Genomic DNA, 22142 nt, shown 5'->3' on the forward strand with positions numbered 1-22142 from the left:
TTGGAAATTTTTGTAACTTCGCATATCAGAGGCCTATAGAGGTCCCTTTCAGTGCACAAAATTTTGAAGGTCAAGGTCAAAGGTCAAGGTCACTTTTTCGCAAATCAGGGGAGTCGACGAAACCCTTTTTTTGAGTAATTTTGATCGGATCGTCTTCAGACTTCATGGGAATATAGTTCATGGTCTGGCGCTCAGCTGATTAATTTTTGGTGGCGATTGGCCTTGACCTTCATGGTTAGCGCCTTAGGTCAAACATATTTGACCCCAAGGTCAAATTTTCAAGTTTTAGGAACCATATCGTGTAGTACCTCAAATTGAACATCTCGATGAGTGCTTTCTAGATATGTCAAGCTTGAGACATTATGACATCATTTGGTGACGTTATGAGGCAAAAGCATATTTTTCACGGTTACTCTGTAGAACGATTCTCATCGGAATCTCTCGAAGGCAGATATTCCTCAAGGAGTCGCTCCTGGTGGATAGCAGTTCTGTTCACCTCAGTGTGACCTTAAATAAGTCACACGTTGTCACCTTTTGGCAAGATACGGGTCACCCCGCGGGTGACATTGGTTTATTTGTTTGTTAGTTTGTTTGTTAGTTTGTTTGTAGGCACGATAACTCGAGAACGGAAGAAGCTACCAATGTCAAATTACACCACGTGATTCAGGAGGTGATGGCTAGTGCTGATTAGATTTTGGTCAAAATCGGTCAAAGGTCAAGGTCACGGTGAGGTCAAATATTCGATTTTTGATGGTTTGGTACAGATAACTCGAACGGAAGAAGCTACCAATGTCAAATTACACCACGTGATTCAGGAGGGTGATGGCTAGCGCTGATTAGATTTTGGTCAAAATTGGTTAAAGGCAAGGTCACAGTGAGGTCAAACATCCAAAACATTCGATTTTTGATGGTTTGGTACAGAATCATCGTAGAAACTTTGGTTTGCGTCGCTACCTTCTCTCGAGACAGCTTTTATTAGATAAGGTCAGAGGTCACGTTGACGATTTCGAAAGTACCAGTCTATGACTGCTTGTTTGTTACTTGGAAAAAAAAATTTTGCCAAGTAGGTTGATCAGTTCGTTTAGTTTGTTACCTCTGCCACCGAAGTGGAAGGAGGTTGTTTTCACCCCCTTTCCGTTTGTTACTTACGAAATCTAAACATTTCGTAAGTATATTGATGACTTCCATCATCTGTTTGTGTGTTTGTTTGTGTGTGTGTTTGTTTGTAGGCACGGTAACTCGAGAACGGAAGAAGCTACCAATGTCAAATTACACCGCGTGATTCACGAGAGTGATGGCTAGTGCTGATTAGATTTAGGTCAAAATCGGTCAAAGGTCAAGGTCACTGAGGTCAAACATTCGATTTTTGATGGTTTGGTATAGAATCATCGTAAAAACTTCTGGTTTGCGTCGCTACCTTCTCGAGAGACAGCTTTTGTTCGACAAGGTCAGAGGTCAAGTTGACGATTTCGTAAGTACCAGTCTATGACTGCTGTTTGTGTGTTTGTGTGTTTGTTTGTAGGCACGATAACTCGAGAACGGAAGAAGCTACAAATGTCAAATTACACCACGTGATTCAAGAGGGTGATGGCAAGTGCTGATTAGATTTTGGTCAAAATCGGTCAAAGGTCAAGGTCACAGTGAGATCACACATCCAAAAAATGATAACTCGAGAACGGAAGAAGCTACCAATGTCAAGTTACACCACGTGGTTCAGGAGGGTGATGGCTTGCGCCGATTAGATTTTGGTCAAAATCAGTCAAAGGTCAAGGGCACAATGAGGTCAAACATAATTCCGTAAATTCATGTGGAGAAATGGAGTATTTTTGCTTTGCTCAACGTTACAAGTTCGTTTTAACTTCGATTCTAATTTTGTCTTCGGTTTTTGCGATCGCTTCGGACGCTTAAAACTCGGTTGTCGAAATTCTGGTAAAAATCGGATGTTTTGGAGACAAAGAAACAAACAAGCAGTCATAGACTGGTACTTACGAAATCGTCAACTTGACCTCTGACCTTGTCGAATAAAAGCTGTCTCTCGAGAAGGTAGCGACGCAAACCAGAAGTTTCTCCGATGATTCTGTACCAAACCATCAAAAATCGAATGTTTGACCTCACTGTGACCTTGACCTTTGACCGATTTTGACCAAAATCTAATCAGCACTAGCCATCACCCTCGTGAATCACGCGGTGTAATTTGACATTGGTAGCTTCTTCCGTTCTCGAGTTATCGTGCCTACAAACAAACAAACACACACACAAACAAACACACAAACATGACGGAAGTCATCAATATACTTACAAAATCTTTAGATTTCGTAAGTAACAAACGGAAAGGGGGTGCAAACAACCTCCTTCCACTTCGGTGGCAGAGGTAACAAACTAAACGAACTGATCAACCTACTTGGCAAAAAAAATTTTTCCAAGTAACAAACAAGCAGTCATAGACTGGTACTTTCAAAATCGTCAACGTGACCTCTGACCTTGTCTAATAAAAGCTGTCTCGAGAGAAGGTAGCGACGCAAACCAGAAGTTTCTACGATGATTCTGTACCAAACCATCAAAAATCGAATGTTTTGGATGTTTGACCTCACTGTGACCTTGACCTTTGACCGATTTTGACCAAAATCTAATCAGTGCTAGCCACCACCCTCCTGAATCACGTGATGTAATTTGACATTGGAAGCTTCTTCCGTTCTCGAGTTATCATTTTTTGGATGTTTGACCTCACTGTGACCTTGACCTTTGACCGATTTTGACCAAAATCTAATCAGCACCAGCCATCAGCCTCCTGAATCACGTGGTGTAATTTGACATTGGTAGCTTCTTCCGTTCAAGTTATCTGTACCAAACCATCAAAAGTCGAATATTTGACCTCACTGCGACCTTGACCTTTGACCGATTTTGACCTAAATCTAATCAACACTAGCCATCACCCTTCTGAATCACGTGGTGTAATTTGACATTGGTAGCTTCTTCCGTTCTCGAGTTATCGTGCCTACAAACAAACAAACAAACAAACAAACAGAAACGGAAGGCATCAATATACTTACGAAATCTTTAGATTTCGTAAGTAACAAGTCGTCATAGACAGGTGCTTACGAAATCGTCAACTTGACCTCTGACCTTGTCTAATAAAAGCTGTCTCGAGAGAAGGTAGCGATGCAAACCAGAAGTTTCTACGATGATTCTGTACCAAACCATCAAAATCGTAATGTCGACCGAAACAAAAATCTCCATTTCTCCACGCAATTATTTAATATTATTTTATCAAAGTCACCAAACCGTAATATTCGGCCATCCACCAACAATCTTTACATAATCCGACGGCTTAGCGAGTCAGGCATGCGACGATAACCTTTATTGGGATAAAAAAATGACTTTTAAGCACCATCTTTATCGAAAACACCGTCAGCGCGCACACGTAAAGCCTTTAGGTGACTCAACGACACGTCTGCTCGAGCGCACTGCATCCCGTGACGACCCGTGACGCGTCGAGTGAAAAATATTTTTTTATGCAATCTTAAAACGTCTCCAAAACATCCGATTTTTACCAGAATTTCGACAACCGAGTTTTAAGCGTCCTACGCGATCACAAAAACCGAAGACAAAATTAAAATCGAAGTTAAAACGAACTCATAATGTCGAGCGAAGCAAAAATACTCCATTTCTCCACATGAATTTACGGAATTGCGCACTGCATCACGTGACGACCCATGACGCGCGAGTATTTTTTATACAATCTTAAAACGCCATATTATTTTGTTTGTGTGCCATGGTGGGTGGAGTCGAGCGCCAAATGTGGGTGGGGTCCGGCAGCTGTCCAACCAATCGGTGCACATTCCAAAAATCGACCCCCAACAAGAATCACAACAACAGCAACAACAACCACATGGATCTCTTTTAGACTTGTGACATGTCGGGTAAAAAGAAAAGTACACGTATGCAAATCTGTGTATTCATATTATGTTCCCTCTTCTGACGTGTTTCCTGTCATGAATCACTTGGAGAATTAAATTTAAACTTGAACTTCGATTGGCATTTGAGGACTTCAATGAATTAAATTGTATTTTCTATGCTGCCATGTTGATGCCACACTAACATATGGCCTGAAAACATCTGAAAATGATAACCCATTGAGCTCTGTATTTTCAACACTTTCACTTTCCGTGGGAAAGCAATCCGGTATGCATTACATCTCACAACGGGCATGATGGTATGGTGCTATATCATGCTTTTAGCAGTCCAACCTTTTGAAGCTATGCACCTCCCCCTCTCCCTCTCCCCACCATGAAAATCCTGTGTACTGGCCTGCCCATCCATACTCAAACTACCTACAAGTCCAGCCAAATATCACCATATCCCCATATCTCCAATGCATCCAGGTACCTATCTAATTTTAATTTAAAATTATGTAACCCCTCCACTGCCACTGTCTTTCTAGATCTAGGGAGACCATTCCATGCATTAACTAATGAAAAGACAAAGACTCCTGAATTAATAATGTCTGAACTCTCATATTTTTTACCCTCAAACTATTGCCCCTGGTCTTAAGACTGTCCACTGTATTGAAAAACTGCACTGCACCTATCTTGTCCACAACCTTTATTATCTTAAACATCTTTATCATATCCCTTTGTAATCAACTCCTTTCTAATGTAAAAAGTCCTGTCTCCTTCAGCTGCTCCTCATAGCTTAACCTACCTGGCCCCAGAAGTCAATGTAGTAGCACAATGCTGTACCCTCTCTATGGCAGCTATGTCCTTCCTGAGATGTGGTGACCAAAAGTGAACACAATATTCTAGATGAGGCCCCTTTAAATTCCTTAACTGTGTCAACTCCAGCTCTTTCGATTTATACAACCGAAACCCTGCTTGCTTTATCTATAGCTGTGCAGCGCTGTGCTGTCTGCTTACCACCCTCCCCCCCCCCACCGCATTACCACCTCCAGATACTTCTCCTGTGTGACATACACCAACACTGCCTCTTGCATCATGTCATCCCTATTTTCATTATTCTTACACATCCCCAGCACCTTACACTTGTTTATGTTAAATTTAATCTGCCAGTCTTTTGCCCAATCTGTGAAAGTATCAAGACTTTCCTGAATCTGATCACCACTCTCTCTGTTATCCATTTTACCTACAAGCTTTGTGTAATCTGCAAATTTGGAAATCCTCCTCTTAACCCCACTGTCCTAATTATTGATTTAAATTTTGAATAATGGTCCCTGAGATACCTCACTATTTACATCCACCCAACCAAACATCCTCCCACTCACAGCCACTCTTTGCTTCCTATCACAAAGCCAGTATTCAATCTAGTAAGTTACCTGACCAGACACTCTGCAAGCCCTCACCTTAGCTAACCTTCCAATGTGGTACCTTCTCAAATTCCTTATGAAAGTTAAGATGTACTATGTCCACTGCCATTCCCTTATCCATCAAATCAGAAACTACTTCAAAGAACTCCAATACATTTGTTAAAGATGATTGATGTACCTTTAATAAATCCATGCTGACTGCCTTTAATTCGTTTGAAATTATTTTAATGGCTCCCGATACAATCTTTAATTGATGTCTCCATCACCTTCCCCACAACTGAAGTCAAACTGACAGGTCTATAATTCCCCATTTCTTCTCTGGAACTTTTCTTAAATAATGATGTTACATTTGCTTCTCTCCAATCTCCTGGTACCTGTTCTGACTCTAAAGAGCTGTTAACGATATATGCTAACACCACGCTTTATCTGCTCTACCACCTCCCTTTCCTTTGTGTGCAGCCATTTTGGCTGCTGGTTGCATCATTGGTTAGGGGCATGGCAATGCCACTGATGCAGTGCCCCTATTACCAGTACACAGCTGCTCATTTCGCCGACCTCAGAAGGATGGCAGGCTGAGTCAACCCCTGGTGTACATTCAGCAGCTAACGGGGCTTGAACTCAGGATCCTAACCGCTAAGTCCCTGTAATGTCCATCTTGTATACCCCGTGTTCCATCCCTCTCCCTTCCACAGATCTCCTAATGTGTCTGTTCCCCACTGTTTTGTCCTTCCCTTTCCCACCCCTCTTGTCTCATGCCCCCTTTGCTGTGCGTTGTGTGTCAGCTCTCATACGAGCCTCGACAAGGTATACAAAAATAAAAACCTAAAGTCAGGCTTACCACCTCCCTAACACCCCTGGATTCATATTACCCAGCCCTGGAACTTTATCATCCCTTAATTTTTTTTCTCGACATTACTTTACTTCCTCTACTCCTTCTTGCATCTCTTCTATAAGCCCTTGCTCACCTCAAGATAGATATTCTCAGCTATTGGAAGCTCCCCTGACTGTTCCTGTGTAAATGCAGAAGCAAAATTTTTTTAACAAGCTTGCCATTTCACCCTCATTGTCCACCCATTATCCAGTTTTATTCCTCAATGGGCCTACACTTCTCTAAACCCATTCTTTAGCTCTTGTATACTTAAAGAATGTCTTGCTGTTATGTTTAATATTATTGGCTACTCATGAGGTACCATCAGGATTTGCATCGGGAACAAAGGTGGGAGCCGAAAATCTCAAAAAAATAATAATATATGTTGGAGAAATTTTATGAAAACTCCCATCCACTATCGGACATTGGCAGGGATCCTACAAGGTGCACAGAAAATTTAGTAGGGCTGGTCCCAAAACTGTGGGATTAGTACTTTGTAAAATCAATGTATGCCTGTTGTTGACTTAATGGTTCGGGTGGTGGGCTTGGGATCCTAGGGTCCTGAGTTTAAATCCTGCTTGGCTGTTGAATTAATACCAGGTGGGGTTGACTCAGCCTGTCATCCTTCTGAGGTTGGCAAAATGAGAACCAGCTTGCTTGGATGATTGAGCCATTTGAGAATCCTGCGGCGGAGTGGTGACCCGTCCAGGATTGTGCCCAATCGCCAAAGAGACTGCTTTGGCAGCACCGACGCTCTGTACAGAGTATGGTCCCAATGGATGGATGGGTGGAAAATCAATGTACCTTTCATGATGATGATGAAACTGAAAACAAAGACGATGGTTTACCGAACTGGCAAATGTTTCCACATGCGGTAAATGGCAAAACTGCTAACACTGAACCTGTGAATGCATTTACAATGCCGAGAGAGCAGTTTTGTAGCTTTGGAAACTCAAAATCATAATTGTATTGAGAAATTTATGAAACCTCACACCCACCTTAGGACACCTGCTGGGAAGCCAAAAGGTTCTACAGAAAATTTAGCAAGGCTGATCCCAAAACTGAGGGAGTCATTTGGGGATGGACAGACAGAGACAGACAGACACTCCTGCTTTATTATATAGATCTCCTTTTCAGAGGATATAGCTATGAATTATTTTTTTTCAAAAACCTTAAAGGCTATTTTGCTTCTTGGTTGTTTATTAATCACCAACGGTAAGGTGAGGTTTCAGAATTTGAAATATCAACTAGGTGCCCTTATGATAACCAAATATATTTTGGTGAGTGATGCAAGTTAAATACCACCATGAGTGTGAATGCGGATCGTGTGGAGACGAGCTGGTCGAACCAAGCTCACCACAAACTCCTGTGGAAACATCCCCGTTGTCATCCAGAACGTATCGAGTTGCCTATGGGACACAGGAAGGACAATTTCAGTGAGTTAACCTTGCAGCAAGTCATGGACGTCCGGATTCGATTTCCTCTCCAGTTGGAAGGTAACCAATCAGGCATGCTCATGAAAACCACTGCAGCAGTTATAGATCAGCAATGCTTCTTAATAATGCCAGGTGGTAAAATATCTGCTTGACACAATTAAGCTCAGAGGCTTGATGAAGACTCCGGCTTGGGCCAACTACGTGTACCCCAGGAACTACATTTCGTGCACGTGCTCCAGAAGTATGGACAATGCACTTCCGTCTTCGTCGTCATGGCAACACACTTTTAAGCAAGTTTTGATGGCCTACTATGATTTTTGGTGACGAGAAATCGATTTTGAACTCCACTGAGCAGCAACTACTAAACAAACAGGACTTTTGAGCTGGAGAAACGAAGTGTAAGACTGCTTTAATTGTGAAACAAGACCCGACCATGTATGTCATTGTTGCATTATGTCGTTCCTGAATAAATATCGAGTTTGAGGATTCCCAGATTTATAAGCTGTTGGTGATCGTACTTTTTCAATGTCATGATCGTCATCACTTTGTCAAGACGTGATTCCACACAAATTGCTTCTTTAAGCATCTTAAACTCACAGGCTTTGAGAAAGGTACCTTCACTGTTCAAACATCAAAATGTTTCTCTCCGTTGATTGCTGGTGTAGCAATTTCAAATTACCCCCTCCTTCATCTTACACCCCCCCCCCAATAACTTGAAATCGTATGAAATCAATTTCATCCTACCCCCCTACGATTTCAGATGACTTCCCTCAAAACATTTATTTATGTATGTTTATTTACAAAAAATAGTAATTTAATTGTTATTGAAAACGAATTAGGGAAATTCATTGACCACATGACTGCCTTGAAAGAGTTTGCAATGAATTTTGATTTTATTATGAATGATTTTATTTTAATATTGTTATTAATTGAAATCAGTATTTCTCATACAGTTAGAGTTTTTGCCATATTTTTATGATATCCTTCTTCGATATAGTTGATACAAATAGACATACTGGTATATCTTTTTAACCAACTCAGACTATTGGGAAATTCCAGCCTAACGGACGTAACATTGAGACAAAGTTTGCATCACTAATGTTGAAATTTTAAAAAGGTTGGCCATATTACAGAGTTATTTATTACATATCGTAATTAGTCTCTATGGCTTTCTGATATTGGTACAAACCCCACTGTGTAGTCTACTACTAAAGCAAAAATCAACATTTAAGAGGTTTCGTGTTTCCACACGCAGCCCGTGTTTCCACAAGCGTAGGTGGACCACAGTTGATTCGAGGGTCAGCAACAGGGATTGTAACACCCTTGACGTCCAACTCGACAGTTGGGGGATCAGCCTGGTACAACCGCTCAAAGTAACCGGCCCAGCGGGACTTCACTTCAGACTCCTCTGTCAAGAGCCTACCACAGAGAGAAATGGACCAAATATGTTGATGAGTAGTTACAGCCTGATCCTATATCAGTAATATTCATCAGCGAATACAACTTTGGATTAAAACATTCATCAAATAGCCATATTTTCGACAAAATGATAACAGACAGAATGACTTACAGTTGGAAGACGTCGAGCCAGTTCTTTCAAGATGGCCGCCAAATCACGTGTCATCCACAGAGTAAATATCGCATACATTATGAAAATTCAGACCTAACTAAACACCGTCCAACAGAAATCCTTTTGAAAGATACATTTTCAAATTTTATGCTTCATGTCCATTATTACGTGGAATTACCCTATCTATCTATAATTCCAGCAATCTCTGTGTGTCTGTCTGTCTGTTTGTCTGTTTGTCTGCGACCGCCGTTTCTCAACGACTGCCGGTCCGATCTGATTGAAACTTGCCAGGAATATTGCCGGGGACCCGCGCATGTGCCTTTTCGAGGTTTGATGTCAATTGGACAAGCGGTTCCCAAGTTACGGCCATTTTATTGCTTTTTTCAGTGTTGAAAAGGTGTATATATGGCAGATGAAGTGTCGTTCCACCTTATCATGCCATTTTTTCTCAGAATAATAACAGCATATTAATAATAATAGCACAATAATTGAATAAAAAGAATAACATGATACAATGACCAATGTCTGTCAACCAATAACGACCTATATATTGTCTGTCAACCAGACAGGACAAGGTGCTATGACGTCACGAATGACATCACAATGCTTCCTCCGGATTGAAACTTGCCAGGAATATTGCCGGGGCCCCGCGGATGTGCCTTTGAGGTTTGATGTCAATCGGACGAGCGGTTCCCAAGTTACGGCCATGTATCTGTCGACCAATGACAAGACACGGTGCTATGACATCACGAATGACGTCACAATTAATGTTGGTTTATTTATTTATTTATTTATTTATTTATTTTTTGCATGATTGACGGTCCGATCTGATTGAAACTTGCCAGGAATATTGCTGGGGACCTGCGGATGTGCCTTATCAAGGTTTGATATTAATCGAGATGGCGAGACTAGGGGGGAGCGAGGGGGGGCGAGAGAGAGGAGGCGTCAATTCTTCTTCGTTTGTTATGACGTCACAATTGACGCTGGGTACCTGAGTATGTTTCCCAGGTGTTTCCCAAGTTATGGCCATTTATGATACGGTTGGTCTGATCTAATTGAAATAATGCCCAAATCCAGTCGTCGTTTACGCCCCTACGGGCTCGTACTCGTATTTACAATTATGGTAACAACGCAATAAAATCAATGTATGAGAAAGGCAATGAAAACAGCTTATTTTTAATTCACAATTTAGTTGTGGTGGTGGTGGTGGTGGTGGTCGTATGGCGGCTTAGCTGCCGGGGTAGCTATCATTTCTTGAAGCGCGACTGTGTCGTTGATGCAGTGCCCCTCCACCAGTACACACACTGGAACTGGTACTCATTTCGCCGACCTCAGAAGGATGACATGCTGAGTGCGCAGCCTGGTGTTTGCTCAGTGGTTAGGGTGGTGGCTTGGGATCCTAGGGTCCTGAGTTCAGGCACCATCGGCCGCTCAATTAATACACCAGGGGGGTTGACTCAGCCTGTCATCCTTTCGAGGTCGGCGAAATGAGTACCAGTTCCAGTGTGTGTACAGTACTGCTAAAGGGGCACTGCATCAACGACACAGTCGCGCTTCAAGAAATGATAGCTACCCCGGCAGCTAAGCTGCCATACGACCACCACCACCACCACCACCACCAATACAATTAACATTTTTGTTACATTTTTTATGTTTCCAGACTTTGAGACGAGCTTTCAATCTTGTATGTTTTACGTGTTCTATTCAATAAACGTATCATGAGTTGTGGGCATAAGAATTTATCATTTCAGCGAAATCAGGGAGGGGGGTAATGTCAAAGTGCGGGGGTAATATGAAATCGGGTTCAGATTACCAGGAGGTACCTTGAAGGGGGGGGGGGTAACTTGAAGTGGGGGAACTTGAAGGGGTGGGGGTAGCTTGAAGGGGGGTAACTTGGGGAGGGGGTAGCTTGAAGGGAGGGGTAGCTTGAAGGGAGGGGTAGCTTGAAGGTGGGTGTAGCTTGAAGGGGGGTAACTTGGGGAGGGGGTAGCTTGAAGGGGGTGTGGGTAGCTTGAAGGGGGGGTAACTTGGGGAGGGGGTAGCTTGAAGGGAGGGGTAGCTTGAAGTCTTTACACCGGCCCTAAAACTACTGTAAGTCGCTTTCCAGGTTCGTTGAACCAGGCTTTCCAGCTCTTTTAATCACGCTGCGAAGAAATCCAATAAAATGTGGTGAAGAATGGCGAGTGAGGAAACGGAATGAATGAATGTTTGTCCGGAACACCCAGTAGTAACCCAACATTGCAATTATCGGACCCACTGGGCGATTTACCGGAAAGAGCAAACACGCTGTGAGCTAACTGGGAGGGAGTGCTTGGAGCGATCTATTCGGCGGTTTCGGGGAATGCTTCCTCATCGAGCTGTCATCTGAGGCCTAGTCATCGGTAATACCGGCAATCCCACTCCACCATTGAACTCACCCGTCCAAGATGTTCTCGGCAGGGAAGCGGGCATCGTTTGACGTGGCGAGAGAGATGATTCCCCCAGAGCCTTCTTTCAGCAAGTCCAGCATCGCGAACACCCAGATCCTGGCACCTTTAAATAAATAAATAAATATATGTATGTATGATTTTCGTAAACAAACGAATATATTAATATATCACAATACGTAGAGAAAACACTGTGCATGAAGTTCGTGAAGCATCGTATTAATATGCAGTTTCGTAATTCATTCCGATGAAAACGACGGATTCATATAAACGTCTCATTTTAAGAGCAAAATGGCGTTCGCCGTTACCGTGGTAACGGCATAAACAACCTGTGTTTAAATTCTCATGTAAGATGGGAGTCTGTACACGCAGGGACATTATAGGACGGAGTGGATAAAGTACGTAGTAAAAGAGGATAATTATAATGTAATCGTCGGGTTCCGTTCGAGTGCTCAATGACGTCGATTGATGACGCCGCACTGACGCCATGTTACCTGGCGCAGAATGCCTGCGTTGGAATTACAGTACTTTGAATAATAACAAGACTTTAATCCTGAGGTCGAACATCAAGCGACCTGAATCGGAATGCTCGTCCAAAATCGTCACGTAAATGCGGACCCATGCAATTTAAACTGCAGCAGATTGCTCACGAAGCTTTGGGGTGAGAATTGAAGGGTTTGTGTGTTTATTATTACGTTCTTCATGTGAGCGTTGTTTCACCCTCGGCTTCGTAACCCCGAACGAGGTATTGGGACTTAAGGCCTGTGACCGTAGTTTGGGGCGTCCAATGCGGTTGACGGCCCACGTGATTCGCTCATCCCTGGACCGGTCACGTGGCTATAACAATATATTATCCGGTTCCCACCTGACTCCCCGGAATTGTAGGCCGTCACACACGGATAACTCCGTGACGCGGCGGGTCGCTTAACCGACCGTGGACGCCAATAACTCAACCGCGTGACCTAGGGTCCTCCCGTCTGTGGGTTAATCGGGTTACCTAATTAATCACATGCTTTAATTACCGGGGAACATGCCCTCGGTACGCCTTGTCCGAACCGGATCACTCTACAGGGCTGGATCACTTTTCCGGATCGGATGCAGCCAAGTGACACTGCCAAGGACATACCGGCTAAAAAGAACGCATCGTCGGGAATAAAGTCCCGGCTAAAGTAGGATTCGGACCATGCTGGATCAATGGAAGAAAAGACAAAAATGAGCAGGGAACATTCCTAATAATAATAATAATTTATTTACAAGCAGGCGAGGAAAGATATGTGGCACAGTGAAGATTTATTGGGGTGTGTTGTGCAGAGATAGAAAGAAGCGTGTGGTGCGACAATAAACAGGCAACTTACAAAAGGGGACACAGAGCAGACTTAACGCGAAATTAATAACGATAATAATAATAACGATCTTCTGCGGTCTTACTTAGGCAGACAGGTGCCAGGACACACACATACGCACACACACAGACACAGAAAACCCAATGAAGAGGGAGTTTAGAACCGGGAATTGGGCACCGTAAAGGAGGAGCTTGAGTCGAGAAGGGGCGGAGCCCAGAGGGCGAGGGTGGAGTCATAGGTGGGACCAGATAGGCAGGTGGAGTCGTCGTTGTGTGGGCGGAGACGAGGAGCAGGAGGCGGGTCGTGGCAGAGTCGACGAGGCGAGAGAGAGACGGAGACAAAGAGTAGGAGGAAAGAGGGAGGGCAAGAGGGACTGCCCCGACCTTTATAGGGCCCGCAGCTCGGGGGAGGGGCCATGCCAAATCCAAACGTCCACGTGAATCGGGCGCTCCGATAGGCCCCGACCCCTCACGTGGCCTGCCAGCTTGGGCCGGAAACTGCCTCACTTCGTTTCCGGCAAGGCCATCTCAAACAGCGGCAATATTGCGCTCCGACCCCACGAGATGACATTAATCGCCCACACCAAAATTGGCACACAAATAATCCTGCAAAACCCTCCGGGCGACCGGTCGAGGGTCCCGCATGCCTGCTCGGGCGTTTGACCAGTGTCGATCAACGCACTCGTTCCACTCGTGCCAACGTGGCCCGCACTGTACATTCCCTGGCTCGATCGCAGCCTCGCTGGCCGCAGAGACAATAAGACGTTCACCATTTGTGGAGAATCCACCACTGCCAGCGAGGACCGAAGGTACATCATTATGAATAAATCCATGCACATTTCACGAGCGGCGTACGTGTCTGCTTTCGAGCACATTCCATACAGTGCGCGCGGTTCCGCCATTATGCACGTGGCCAGCGCTCGCGTTCACACGACTCCACTAGCGTGTGTGCGGGGTGAACACCAATATACACAATATGTCGGATATTGAGGTTAAAAAAGTATCAAGCCGCTTCTACCCACACACTTGTATCCTGCCAACATGGCGTGGAGTCGGCTTTATCGGTCTCTGTCCGTGTTTCGTGTGAAGACTCTGCTCTCTGGCCCGGCATGAAAAGAGTCAGCAGAAGAGGATTCACCAAAATTCAGTTTTATTGAAGTACCTACCACACGCCAGCAGAGGTGATGTTAGCAGCTCAACCAGCACAGTGGAGAGCTACCAAAACCACACTGAGTCTTACATTCAAAAACTCTCCCTTATATACAATCTATCTCTAATTCCAATCTATCTCTGGTTATACTTTAACCCTAGTTGTTGTGAGAAAATCTCCAAATGTGTACTCAGATATGAGCTAAGAGTTTCGCTTCCCTCCCCCCAAGGGAGGGTGGAACAATCGAACAGCTTATCTTCGGGCCCAGCAATCATCTTAGACAATCCCTCTCCCTTGCCCCAGACTTATTATCACTGTGGAGTGTTTGAAGAACAAACAAAAACCCCGATTAAGTTCACAAAGATGGTAAGAGTAGAGACATATCTTGCTTCAAACTAAACAAGAGACCAGGAGTGGAATGCTTGAGAAAAACAAGATAAAGTTTAGCGTTACATGAGAAAGGACATGTCTCGGTTTGTTATCACTAAAACAACACAGCCATGCCTTCAGAGGGCATCTGGTGGACTGAATCACTGGTAAACAGTGCCACCAAAACTATAGAGAGTTTTAAAATGCATTACAGAGTATATAAAAATGGGTTTGAATCCCTACATCTAACTAATACATGTGTATTCATTATGGATCAGATGTCACCATAAAATAGGACTCCTCACGTTTCGTGCAGCGTGGGCGTCGTGCTGCCTGTATTTCCCGTGCCGTAAAAAACACCATTCGTGCAGCCTCTTAAGAGGTATTTATTCGCATGCCTTTCTAATGCAATCGGCAATTCTCCCCAGACCATCGGAAGCTCGAGCCGACAATCCCGCACCAACAAGCACACCACATGACTCTGCGCTGCAGTTTCCCCACCGTGGCGCCGCACGTGCTGGGCTCCATGAGGCCCCACCTTACAGCAAAGGCGCACATGGCTGATTTACCTCAGGAATAATCAGAAAAGAAGAAGAGTGGGGATGAAATGAAGGAGAAAATGATTGAAGCAACCCTAGCTGTTATATCATCGCAACGCACTCGCTTGTTGTCCTGCTAAACAAAAGGAAAGGGACTATCTACGCGTATAATAATGGAATAACTGTCTTGGGACACCTATCTGTTGTATGCATGCGGTTCTGAGAACCGCAACTATATATATATATATGTATATATATATATATATATATATATATATATATATATGTGTATATTTATGTATATGTATATATATATATATATATATATATATATATATATATATATATATATATATATATATATATATATACATATATACCTGGTGTTGGCTTAATGGTTAGGATGGTGGGCTTAGGAACCGAGTATCCTGAGTTCAAATCCCACTCGGCTGTTGAATTAATACCAGGTGGGGTTGACTCTGCCTGTCATCCTTCCGAGGTCGGCAAAATGAGTGCCAGCATGCTGGTATCCTGTGTCGGAGTGGCGACCCGTCCAGGATTGTGCCCAATAGCCAAGGAGACTGCTTCGGCAGCACCAACGCTCTGCACAGAGTATGGTCCCAGTGGATGGATATACATATATATATACATATATATATATACATATATATATATATACATATATATATACATATATATATATATTTATGTGTATATATATATGTGTATATATATATGTGTATATATATATATATGTATATATATATATATATATATGTATATATATATATATATATATATATATATATATATATATATATATATATATATATATATATGATCTCTGGAAAGCGTTCAATTTCGTCAATCGGGATGCCCTCTGGAGGATTCTTGGTCTTCGTGGGGTGCCACCAAAACTGATCAATCTGATGCCTGAACTCTACTCTGGTACTGAGAGTGCTGTGAGATGTGGTACCTCTTGACTTTGAGTACCTTTTGACACTTTAGACTGCTGAAACCTCTTCGAACTTTGATGACCCTGATGACCCAAAAGACCCTGAGAACCCAAAACATCAGAATACCCCGAGGACCTAAAACATCCCCAAGACCCAAAAACCCAGATGACCCAAAAGTCCCCGAGGACCCAAAATTCCTGAGGACCCAAAAGACCCCGAGGATCCAAAAGACTCACAAGGCCCTGAAGACCCTGTATACCCTTTAAGACTCTACTATAAATGGATGAGGTGTGTGTGTGTGTGTGTGTGTGTGTGTGTGTGTGTGTGTGTGTGTGTGTGTGTGTGTGTGTGTGTGTGTGTGTGTGTGTGTGTGTGTGTGTGTGCGCGCGTGCGCGCGTGTGTGAGGCATGTTTTATGTGGAGTTCTACCAGAGCGTTCTAATGTAGAATGCGATACACCAAAATGATCGTCATGACATCCTGAGTTGATTAGGCTAATTACCAACAAAAAAGTCCATTACAATTGCCATGTTTTAAACACATGTCATGCAAAGGGATACAAAGCAGTTGAATATGTCGTTCTTCCAAGGCATGACATTCCAATTACAAAATAAATAACAGAATCAATAATAACATTGTACCAAAGCATATATTAATTTATACCAATAATATTTACAACAATAATAAGAATAGTAGTATCATATGGTAATAATAATAATAATAACAAACACTGAATCCCCGTGCTGACCCCAAGCACATCTGGTCTTGGTGAAAGGCAAGCTCATGCTGAAGCAGTACAGCAGGTGGGTATGCTACAAGGCTATGAAGACCAATGAAGATTTGGTCCGTCGGACCAACGGACCCACTAATCATATAAAAGCACTGGAGTGTGAGGCTGCTTTGAACAGCGGGGAAACTTTGAATATTTTCCAGAAAATGTTTCTTTCCATTATTTTTTTTGTGTTCACTTGCTAAACAAGCTCGAATGAGCTAAGATCCCCTTCCTCTTAATGATGACGTCATATAAACGAATATGACGTCATTGTGATGTATCAGGTTTGCGATAAATTATTATCTGTGCTAATGCCCGTCTTGATTCCCGCAAACAAAATTCAAAAAGCTTGCTTAGTTTCGGAGATAATGGTTTAGGCGATTTCCATTAGCGGCGATATTATGACAACTTTTTTTCTCGGAAGAATTTCCAAAATCGGAGATGGTTACTGCCTGCGCGTGGGCTTTCTGCATATACATGGCAAGTTTCACGAAGATCCAATGAAAACTCTGGGTTGTGAAACAAAAAATGTCAAAAAATAGGAATGACGTCATAAAAAAATGATATGACGTCATAGTGATGTATCATATGTGCGGTAATTCATCTCTGCTAATGCCCTGTTCGATTCCCACAAACAGAATTCAAAAAGCTTACCTAGTTTCGGAGATAATTTTTTCGGCGATTTCCATTAGCGGAGATATTTTGACATCGTAACTTTTTTTTCTTGGAGGACTTTTCAAAATCGGAGATGGTTACTGTCTGCGCAGGGTATTTCTACATATATTTGCCAAGTTTCAGGAAGTTTCGATGAAAACTGTAGGCTATGAAACAAATGAAATAAACAACAAAAAATGTCAAAAAATAGGAATGACGTCATAAAAGTTGATATGACGTCATAGTGATGTATCATATGTGCGATAATTCATCTCTGCGAATGCCCTGTTCGATTCCCGCAAACAGAATTCAAAAAGCTTGCCTAGTTTCGGAGATAATTTTTTATCCATATCTATCGGATATATCTATGGGAGATAGGCTGTGAAACAAAAAAGAACAACAACGTGAGTAAGTCTTAGAGATTCTCCACGAGGATCGAAAAAGACATTTTATAATTATAGATAGATGATATTCCTCAGACAGTTACCCCCTCCACCCCCCCCCCCTGCAGTCTTGAGAAGGACTTAGTGTGAGAGGGGGAGGGGGGCAAGCGGGGTAACTACTCTGGGGCTCGGACCTAAGAGGGGCCCGTAATTATTCCTTCAATTTTTTTGTTTCACATAATGATTGTTTGTGGTGATAAAACACAGGGGGCAATTTTATTTTGTGTCTCCCTCTGGGCCATTGCCATGATCAGTCACCCTCCCTTGTAAAATAAACTACTGTGGGAACAATTTACATAAACACAATCGTGGTAATGTCATAATGACGTAAATGAACACAGGAGTGTTGGTCACACCCCATCCTGATAAAGTGTGTTAAATGGAGGAATAACTGAATAACTAACCCAATTCACCTTAAACGAGGCATGTGTTTCTGACGATGAAAACACGGAAACCTCCGTAGTCCGTGTAGGTTAATTAAAAATGTTTTTGAATGGGGCCCGGATGAAGGGGGCCCGGATGAAGGGGGCCATACACTTGGTATTATCCGGGGCCCATGCTGGCTCTGGGTGCCCTTGGGTCGAGCCGACTCTTCGAGCTGCAAATTTGTAATTGCGTCGATCTACACTTCTGAGGTAAATGTGTACAATTCAGACTTTGAAAATTTTGGATGTACTCGATGAATGCACCCGGTGCTGCCCGGGTTGTTTTTGAATGAATTTAATCTTCTATACGTATGTCTGACGCGAGCACAGTATCAGTTCCCTATTGGGCCATGGCAGTCATAGGCTAAGGGGGTTGGTGAGGGGGAAACACACCCCTACCCCCTCCCCCGGCCGAGGGGCCTTGCCACATTGCCTATAACCTTCCCGGGGCCCATCCCGACATTTTTTTTCAGTGGTTAGCTCCAATCATTCACCTTTCAGGAGATTAGCACGTGCAGACAAACAAACAAACAGACAAACAAAAACTTAAAATCATATGTTAGATATGTTGTATATGGTGTTGGCCCCATGTCAATCGGCTGAACTTGAAAAATTAACGTTACAAAAATCAGGTGATGACGTCATAATTCGGAAACCGGAAGTCGGAAGTACAATTATTTTACATCGGAACACTCCCGGGTACATGTTCTGTCAGCATGTGAAGTTTGGTGAGGATCAGTCCAGTACTTTTCGTGTGCATAGGTCACAGACAAACACACATACACAGACACACTTTCAACTTTATATATATATATATATATATATATATATATATATATATATATATATATATATATATATATATATATATATATAGACAGATGCTCAATATGTGCAACATCAAATGGTCATGTAACATGTGGTGAAGTTTAAATTTCCCCCGTTGAACGGTTTTCGATGTGTCTTCTTCATAAAAGCGACCGATTGCTTAACCTCGATTTTCACTCAACGAGTGCGGGCTGATGATGTTTAATCGTTATTTGGGAGCATAATTGTCTGAGGGTCAGCACCATTGTCTGAGGGTCAGCACCATTGCCTGAGGAGCAGTATGATTGCTTGAGGAGCAACACCATTGCCTGAGGAGCAGCATCCTTGCCTGAGGAGCAGTACGATTGCCTGAGGGTTAGCATCATTGCCTGAGGAGCAGTACGATTGCCTGAGGGTCAGCACCATTGCCTGAGGAGCAGTACGATTGCCTGAGGGTCAGCATCATTGCCTGAGGAGCAGTATGATTGCCTGAGGGTCAGCACCATTGCCTGAGGAGCAGTACGATTGCCTGAGGGTCAGCACCATTGCCTGAGGAGCAGTATGATTGCCTGAGGAGCAGTATGATTGCCTGAGGAGCAGTATGATTGCCTGAGGGTCAGCACCATTGCCTGAGGGTCAGCACCATTGCCTGAGGAGCAATATGATTGCCTGAGGAGCAGTATGATTGCCTGAGGAGCAGTATGATTGCCTGAGGAGCAGTATGATTGCCTGAGGGTCAGCACCATTGCCTGAGGGTCAGCACCATTGCCTGAGGAGCAATATGATTGCCTGAGGAGCAGTATGATTGCCTGAGGAGCAGTATGATTGCCTGAGGGTCAGCACCATTGCCTGAGGAGCAATATGATTGCCTGAGGAGCAGTATGATTGCCTGAGGAGCAGTACGATTGCCTGAGGAGCAGTACGATTGCCTGAGGGTCAGCACCATTGCCTGAGGAGCAGTATGATTGCCTGAGGGTCAGCACCATTGCCTGAGGAGCAGTATGATTGCCTGAGGAGCAGTATGATTGCCTGAGGAGCAGTATGATTGCCTGAGGGTCAGCACCATTGCCTGAGGAGCAGTATGATTGCCTGAGGTTGTGGCTCCGCCGTTGATGCAGTGCCATCTGATGGTTACGGGAGGAATGTGCAATTTGTTCATGGTGGCGTCGATAGCTCATGGACCCTTCGTGAAGGATACCATTAGATCTTCAATGTCCACTCACGATTGCTGGCAGATGTGACTCCAATTTAACGTCCATGCGAGGGACGGTTCACACAACGATGAATCATGCGCGTGTGAAACACCGGGTGACAGTTTATAGCTGGGTCGGGATTCTCATGACCGGGCCGAGCTGTTCACAATTCGGTGTCAAGAGGTTCAACGTGTCCAAAGTATTGTGACGAGGTTGTTATTGGTGTTTCGTGTGCAGGTTGTGGCTGGTGGTTGCGTCATCGCTGGAAGCATGGTTGTTCCGCTGATGCAGTGCCCCTGTTTTCAGCACGCTGCTTCTCATTTTACCAACCTCAGAAGATTGGCAGGCTGAGTAAACCCACCTGGTGTTGCACAACGGCGTGACATGGTCATGGACTCAAACTCAAACTCAAGACCCGGAGATCTGAAGCCAGTCAGCTCAACCCTCAAGGGAACACGAAGCGCTGTGATGAGGAACAGCAGGCTGACATAAAAACAAACAAACACAGGATTGAATTTTGCTAATTGAAGGGTTCAAACTGATCGGAAGTGGTGAAAACAATTTGGAGACGGAACACAATGGGCAAAGAGTGTTGAACAGGAATATGAACTGAAGACTCCTTTTAGGGATGAAACAAACGTGAGAGAATTTACACGATCCACGGCACGAATGTGATGAACCAAGCGAGTTCACCACTGAAAACTAAAACTTGAGGGAGAGGGAGGGGAGAGGGAGAGGGAGGGTGAGGGGAGGGGAGGGGAGAGGGAGAGGAGAGGGAGGGGAGAGGGAGAGGGAGGGGAGAGGGAGAGGGAGGGTGAGGTGAGGGGAGGGAGAGGGAGAGGGAGAGGGAGGGAGAGGGAGAGGGAGGGAGAGGGAGAGGGAGGGAGAGGGAGGGGAGAGGGAGAGGGAGGGTGAGGTGAGGGGAGGGAGAGGGAGAGGGAGGGAGAGGGAGGGGAGAGGGAGAGGGAGAGGGAGGGTGAGGTGAGGGGAGGGGAGGAGAGGGAGAGGGAGGAAGAGGGAGAGGGAGTCCATTGACTGAATGAACAGATTCTCAGCTGCATGAGCAGCAGTTCAAAAATAAAAATAGGAGAGAGAGAGAGAGAGAGAGAGAGAGAGAGAGAGAGAGAGAGAGAGAGAGAGAGAGAGAGAGAGAGAGAGAGAGAGAGAGAGAGAGAGAGAGAGAGAGAGAGAGAGAGAGAGAGAGAGAGAGAGAGAGAGAGAGAGAGAGAGAGAGAGAGAGAGAGAGAGAGAGAGAGAGAGAGAGAGAGAGAGAGAGAGAGAGAGAGAGAGAGAGAGAGAGAGAGAGAGAGAGAGAGAGAGAGAGAGAGAGAGAGAGAGAGAGAGAGAGAGAGAGAGAGAGAGAGAGAGAGAGAGAGAGAGAGAGAGAGAGAGAGAGAGAGAGAGAGAGAGAGAGAGAGAGAGAGAGAGAGAGAGAGAGAGAGAGAGAGAGAGAGAGAGAGAGAGAGAGAGAGAGAGAGAGAGAGAGAGAGAGAGAGAGAGAGAGAGAGAGAGAGAGAGAGAGAGAGAGAGAGAGAGAGAGAGAGAGAGAGAGAGAGAGAGAGAGAGAGAGAGAGAGAGAGAGAGAGAGAGAGAGAGAGAGAGAGAGAGAGAGAGAGAGAGAGAGAGAGAGAGAGAGAGAGAGAGAGAGAGAGAGAGAGAGAGAGAGAGAGAGAGAGAGAGAGAGAGAGAGAGAGAGAGCACAAGACTCTCCTTTAAGGAGAAAAAAAAGAGCCCACAACACCCAGTGTTCCCAGGCGGTCTCCCATCCAGGTACTAACCGGGCCCGAACCTGCTTAGCTTCCGAGATCGGACGAGATCGGGCGTATTCAGGGTGGTATGATCGTAGGCAACAAATGACTTTCTTACAATCCTT

The 22142-nt window shown here is 44.1% G+C and overlaps 1 protein-coding gene and 1 non-coding gene across 3 annotated transcripts in view; both read right to left on the bottom strand.

The window, feature by feature from the left end:
- The window catches only part of IFT25 (intraflagellar transport 25), a 33216-nt gene extending 19897 nt beyond the window's left edge, over window positions 1–13319 (bottom strand). The window contains exons 1-3 of one of the 2 annotated variants that reach the window (XM_085884440.1): window positions 13141–13319; window positions 11612–11726; window positions 7491–7597 (exon numbers count right to left, since the gene is read on the bottom strand). In XM_085884440.1, coding sequence (XP_085740566.1) covers window positions 7491–7597; window positions 11612–11703 — 199 coding nt within the window. In that variant the 5' untranslated portion in view covers window positions 11704–11726; window positions 13141–13319. The remainder of the gene's footprint in view (window positions 1–7490; window positions 7598–11611; window positions 11727–13140) is intronic. The other variant, XM_085884439.1, reaches the window with a different exon arrangement.
- Window positions 13320–21998: 8679 nt separating this feature from the next.
- On the bottom strand, window positions 21999–22117 carry LOC147024481 (5S ribosomal RNA). The gene has a single exon (XR_015059666.1). It is a non-coding gene; the product is annotated as a 5S ribosomal RNA (ribosomal RNA).
- Window positions 22118–22142: the final 25 nt, after the last annotated feature.

Source organism: Eptatretus burgeri, chromosome 6 (genome assembly GCF_056783735.1).
Source record: "Eptatretus burgeri isolate ZD-2024b chromosome 6, Ebu_testis_v1, whole genome shotgun sequence".
NCBI classification, from domain to species: Eukaryota; Metazoa; Chordata; class Myxini; order Myxiniformes; family Myxinidae; genus Eptatretus; species Eptatretus burgeri.